Source organism: Papilio xuthus, unplaced genomic scaffold, assembly GCF_000836235.2.
Source record: "Papilio xuthus unplaced genomic scaffold, Pxut_1.1 DF827597.1, whole genome shotgun sequence".
In the NCBI taxonomy this organism is placed as follows: domain Eukaryota; kingdom Metazoa; phylum Arthropoda; class Insecta; order Lepidoptera; family Papilionidae; genus Papilio; species Papilio xuthus.
Genome location: NW_013531052.1, coordinates 2,299,921 through 2,306,104, shown reverse-complemented (window position 1 = coordinate 2,306,104; position 6,184 = coordinate 2,299,921). Strand labels below are relative to the sequence as shown.

The 6,184-nt window shown below is 38.6% G+C and overlaps 1 protein-coding gene across 3 annotated transcripts; it reads right to left on the bottom strand.

Annotated features, from left to right (window-relative positions):
- Positions 1–395: 395 nt before the first annotated feature.
- LOC106118370 (uncharacterized) lies at positions 396–3,375 on the bottom strand. Of its 3 annotated transcripts, none has more exons than XM_013313026.1 (2): positions 3,224–3,375; positions 396–1,597 (listed from the first exon to the last, which is right to left on the bottom strand). In XM_013313026.1, exon 2 carries the CDS (start codon positions 1,589–1,591, stop codon positions 1,094–1,096), a length of 498 nt encoding a protein of 165 aa, XP_013168480.1. In that variant the 5' UTR covers positions 1,592–1,597; positions 3,224–3,375; the 3' UTR covers positions 396–1,093. The 3 variants fall into 3 exon arrangements, with proteins under 3 accessions (XP_013168480.1, XP_013168478.1, XP_013168479.1); XM_013313024.1 differs by lacking the exon at positions 3,224–3,375 and adding an exon at positions 2,396–2,693; XM_013313025.1 differs by lacking the exon at positions 3,224–3,375 and adding an exon at positions 2,138–2,156.
- Positions 3,376–6,184: the final 2,809 nt, after the last annotated feature.

Here is a 6,184-nt window from a genome sequence, read left to right as displayed (position 1 = left end):
CTTCTAACACAATTAAACTAAATAGAGATCAATCTTATTTCAGGTAACGACTTGAACTTGGGCATAAGTTATATAACTTTATATAATCTTAACATTAAAAAATTAGAAAAATATCTCACAATATTTCATTTTATGAATAAATATAAATTTATGTACCAACCAGTTATATAATATATAAGGGCAATATCACTACTATCACCGTTATCACAACAATTTACTTTCGCGACAATCGACATAAAAGCAAAAGGTAACCCTAAAATTCTTACAAGAAACATAACCTTTAAAAAAGATCCAACACCCATATGGTAACTTTCATTCGGTTATAACCGACAAATGGGGACAGATTGAAACAATTTCTATGGATTTAATAATATTTCAACAATGCCTAAAAGTACTTTGGTAACTAAACTAGAATCTTTCAATATATAGGGTTGTCAATAACAAAATAATCAAGACAATTTTCTAAATAAATATCGTATGTCACCAAGTTTTTAACACATTTCCTCTGAAATCACAGCCCTTAATTTAGTAATTACCATTAACCAACATAATTTTAAACTATAAATTAAACAACTAGAAACCATTAGACTTGGTAAGTACTAACAAGTAATAAGTAGACAAACAAAATATCTATGTGGCTTTTTATAGATAACGGAAAAATATATTATGTACTATGAGCTTAGCTCGTTCTTAGAATTCTCTACTAAAAATAAAAAAAAACTTCTCCAAATTGAATTCTTGAGAACAAAAATCCGTATTCCTACTTTCCTGTTAAGACACATGGCAATTATTCGCACAATGCGTATATATTCTGACGTCAAACATAGTCGAGTGACCTTTACAATTTGTACCTAACTTTGTACAAAAACATATTCCTATCTCTTTTTTCTTAAATGATCGAGTGGGATGACATGTTTTTATACATGCGTTTCGTCTAGAAACTCAATCTTACCTCAGAATATCATAAACGTAACTTTTGTGATGTTGGCAATATAGTTTCGGAATGAGTCAGGAAAGTTGTTACGCGGCAATCACAACATTGTGGCTAATTAGTTAAAACATTACCTAGTTGTAGCAACTAATCGACTAGTCATCATGACAGTTGACACATAAAGTGGTAGAATTGGTCGAAGTTGACGGGCTCCAGTTCGTATTCTTTTTCTGACCTATTCAGTAGCTCTGGGTTCCTTTTAAGGAAGTTTCTGACCCAGTCCTCGCCGGCCATACGACTGTTTACGTCAAAAGGATGATTTAAGTTGTTGTCCTCAGCGTATTGGAAGGCCAGTTCCCTTATATCTCGTCTGGAGACACCCATGAAGTATTTCTCCATACTCTTTATGTAGCCGACAAGGTCCTTTTCTTGGTTGTCAGTGAAAACACGTCTGTAGTGTCCCATGAGGGGCTTGGGGTCGTCTGGTAGCTGGTATCGCACCTTGCTGGCGCGGCGCTGCAGCGTTGAGCGCGGGATGTGATACGTTCTGGCCGCCAATTTGTAGCCCATTTTTCCGGAGACAACGGCGGCGACAGCTTTCGCCATGTCCTCTTCGCTCCAGGACTGACGGCCGCTCATTCTTTCGTATTTACGGACCATTGAGAGCTGAAAGAGGTCAAAGAGTACACTGTTAAAATTCAATCCAATTATGCGGCTGTGCATCACGAACAGTTTAACGAGGACGGTAATTATCTTGATTTTACTTAGAAGTCAATTGCGGTTCCACTTTTCAATGTATAAAGGTATAAAGTATTTACTCGAGACTCAATAATTAAGATTTGCATTAAAGAAAAAAATGAAAATCAGTGCATTTGTAATTTTAAGATTTGTTTAATTGGGCCCGAGGTTTATTTGAATAAAGGAGCGCGGCTTGACATCGCTGATGTTCGGCGAAGGGTAACCGTGGCTACCGGTTCTATGGACCACGTTCAATGCCGGCGCGAGGTAAAAAATATGTCTAGAGACGGTTTAGAGGCTATCCTCAATGTTATGCCGTAGTTGTATATTACAAACATGTAAATAAGGCGCACCACGGAACGAGCGCGAATGATTTAGCGGCAAGTTTCACTGACGTAAGATGCATAGCCCTGACCTTTCATTTCTTTGAAAAACAATACGCCTCGTGTGAGAATAAATTCGACTTACGAAGGGTATTACACGAACGAAAAGAAAACATTGGCCATAAAAATCAATTAATACTAAATTATACTTAATTTTGTTCCATTTATCACTCAATCTATATTAACGAAACGCAAATATCGTTCGCTTTTATTTCAAGCGTAGGTATATACTCTATTTATAATTGACTTGTTTTCTATCAACTGTCATTTATCAATAAACAAGAAAACATCTTAAGCAATAGGAAATAAAGTAGAGAATCGAATGATTCGCGAGGACACTAACCATGTCACTGAACATGAACACACCGCATAGCTTGCTCAGCTGATAGTGGGCAAAACACCAGATAAAGTATGGCGTGTTTTTCCAGTGCGATAACTCGGGGAACACCGAGAGGGCCTCAGGTAGCGAGCGCGAGTGTACTACTGTGATATTCACCCGTGTAATAAGCGATGCATCGAAAACAAAATTCGAGGTTTACGTAGACGTCGAAAACGAGTGCACCTTACACGTCACTAGCGTGTCACTTTGACTCTCAGTTGAACGGGAAATACTACACGATAGTTGTTGACCGTCCTTGAGTGACCGCTTCGTATTTTTTATCTGTTAAAAGAAATACGTGGTTGCGTCGCTCGGTCAGCTGTTTGTATTCGATCTACAACACGTCTATCAACATATCTCAGTATCCCTTTACGTGCCGTCTGACCAAGAAAGAGAACGTACGTATAAGTTTAATGTCCATCGCTTGTTGTTCAAGTGTGTGATAACGTACGCCGCGCGCCGAGGAGCAATGGATTATAATATAGGCGACCGCTCGTTACGGCACCGAGCTGAGAGACGTCGTAATATCGGTTCGGACACGGCGTGAGGCGAGGTTACTGTGACGCGTGACTTGCAAGGTCCCCGCTGCAATGCACGATGCGCCAAGGTTGCTTCGTTCCTTCGTACTCACACAAAAAATAATCTCATATCTTTAAGGAATCAATTATAAAAATGAATTCTATATAATACCAATACGTTGCCAAAAGCGCGGGAACATCATTGGACAAGGTGAAATCGGCAGAGTTCGTTGGTCCTGGTTGCGATAAGCAGTTAAGGGGTTGTAGTACTTACAATTAGAGTTTGCGAGTGCGGCTCGTGCAGGAGCGGTACGACGGCGGGCACTGGCGCTGGCGCGGTCAGGGTCCGTGTGACGGTTGCGGCTGGTAGCGACGGCTGGCGGCGGCTCGCGGACTCGGAGACGTCGCGTGCGGCCCGGCGGACGGCGCGCGCGGCACTGGCGCGGGGCCCGTCTTGCCCCGCTGCGGCCCTGGCGCGCTGACGTCACCTGGCCCAGGGCCCGCCGCTACTATTTTCGTCCACGACTAATTATCGCCTTCCTTTGTCCAATCATGCGTTATGCACTGAAAAGGAAATCTGGCTTTATCTATGCCTACGTGCACTCACGCCGTGTACGCGACCACCTATGTGCGCGTGTGTAGTGTCGGCATTAATAATTATTGTTTCTGAAACAACAAAACTTACTTTTCGCCTTATGCGGCATTAAATGAATAATCGTTTCGACAAAAGTAACAAATTGTACCAATTGCAGAACTATAGGCAATTGTAGGAACACAAAGTTTATCTTTCTAGTTGCAGTACGTTACCAGGATGTAGGTAATTGAATAGCTACCCATAAACTGACATCACTAATTGCCAGTGACGCACGTGTTTTGATAACATTCCCATACGTGTGGTACCCGGTCACCGAAAACTTGACTGGTACTAAATTTACTTATTCTATGATTTTTTTTCTTAGTTTCCTTACGAATTATGAAACAATAATTTGTATTAAGAACGCTAGAGTTTAAAGACACTTATAAAAGCTAAACCTGACTTCTATGAATCATGTTTATGCATACGAAAACAATTCACCAACGTTGCATAACATCATCCACACGAGTTTGTCATATAGCTCACCATTATCCACCTAACGCCTTCATATTGGTGTTCGTCTAAACAAGCGGATATTTCTTTGAAGCGATGCTGTCACACTATCATGTACATATATTTTCTGCTTACGCATGATTAGTGGGAAATATACGTAGCTACAAGTTGTCAAGTAACATACTATGCATACGTATGTAGCCGAGCTGATGTTGTTAAGAAAGTAATGAACACAGCGAAAATTTTGCACATTCAGATTTGTTGTGAAAAATTAACTAGAAAAACATACATCATGATTGCTAATAAAAGAGTTGACATCAGTCAGTTCATATCTCCGATGGCTAGTTAGAGGTAACTAAGCTTTAGTCAACCATGTAGGCTCATCCCAGGTTACATGTTTCTTCGCAGATACGTGCAGCTTGTATTTGGATGTTTTCTTTAATCGTAAAACATACCATATGTTCATCATACAATAAAGGACAATTTTGTAATACAGGAGAATTCTTCAAATTTTGTCTGATAATTTTAAACTTTGAGGAAGTAGGTTCGTAGTAAAACATAAAAAAAAGCTATGTGAACACGATGTAATTATGTGACCGTTTTAATTATTGTAAAAAGTAATTGTAGACGCGCCAAGAACAAATATTCAGTTTACGGTAAAGTAATCAAACTTAATTGTCGTAAGATCAATTTCTAATGTATGTAGATATATGTAATAATAGAATTACTTTATACGATGATAAATTTATTTCAACCAATCAAACGAAAAGAGCTACTATGGAAGCGGTCCAATAAGAGCTGGAACTTTTGTCGTCGGATGGTTCGATTTTCATTTTCGTTGTGGACACGTTGTGGTCATGATCACTTGGTCATACTAGAAACTAGAGGCACTTAACAATTTAATGATATTATCAAGTTGCGTTTTGTTATACATAATGATACCTTTGTCGTGGTGTATTTTGTAGTGTTGAGATTATTATTAAGGATTATTGTATACAACATTTTGTTAAAGTAGACAGTATCCGCTCGTTGACTGAACGGCGTCCATTGTTTCAAAGGGTTTACTTGTGTACCATACGTTCAACATCATCAAGACTTCAATAGACGAGGTTACGGTCCTAGAGAGATGTTATCTAATATAGAGCGTAGATCTAATAAATTATATACCTCTATTCTCTAGTTCAAATGTAACATAATTAATGCTTTAAGGACCATCGCAAATTGAATAATTTAACAAACAAGGAAATGAAACCATTGTACATTTATTTGTTGACCGTTACACCGAGATCTTTAGATGTGAAGTCGAGTTGAACGCGTGCCAAAATCGCTTAGCGCCGAATGACAATAAGAAATTCCGTGAAGCAAATCCACAGCCAACAACTGACTCATATACACGTGGATACGAACATGGTCCACATTTTTATTGCGTACAATGCAACATTTACTAAACTATTGGATTGCGCCATTATCTATTACAAACTGCCAATCTCAGAGTTCTTAATCAATCACTAAAGAGTCATACAGAGTAAGGAGACCTTAGTGTAAATTTATTGTTAGAAATCTACATTAAGAGACTGTTTAAATTACCATTAAATGAATTTGATGAGTTAAAAGAGTGACGCAGTAAGGGCTTGTAAAACAAATGGGGGGCCAATGGTCTAAAAAGATAACTAAATATCCACGCAAGAAACAGGGTACATAGACTCCAACAATATGGACCAATGATTGATCTTTATGCCTTCTTTTTTTAACTCGTAACTATGAACTAACATACGTCTAACGCTCACGTCTAATTATCCGGTGACGGCCAATCCAACTCGTTACTAACTGGTTAAAGCTGATGACAAAGAATACAGGAATGTAGGCACTTGCATGTATCTACTATGATTAAAATTGCTAAGAAACATAATAATACTAATATTATAAATGCGAATGTTTGGGTGGTTGGATGGATATTTGTTTGATAAACGGCTGCATGGATCTCGCTGAAATTTGGCATAGATGAAGTACATAGTCTGGAAGGACACTGAGTCGCGGACGGCAGCTAGTGTTAACATACAATTGTGTTTGTGTCACTTGTATGAATATGTATGTACTTGTTTTGTATCATAGAAGTCTAAAAATCTCGTATAAACAATGAAAGTTGAT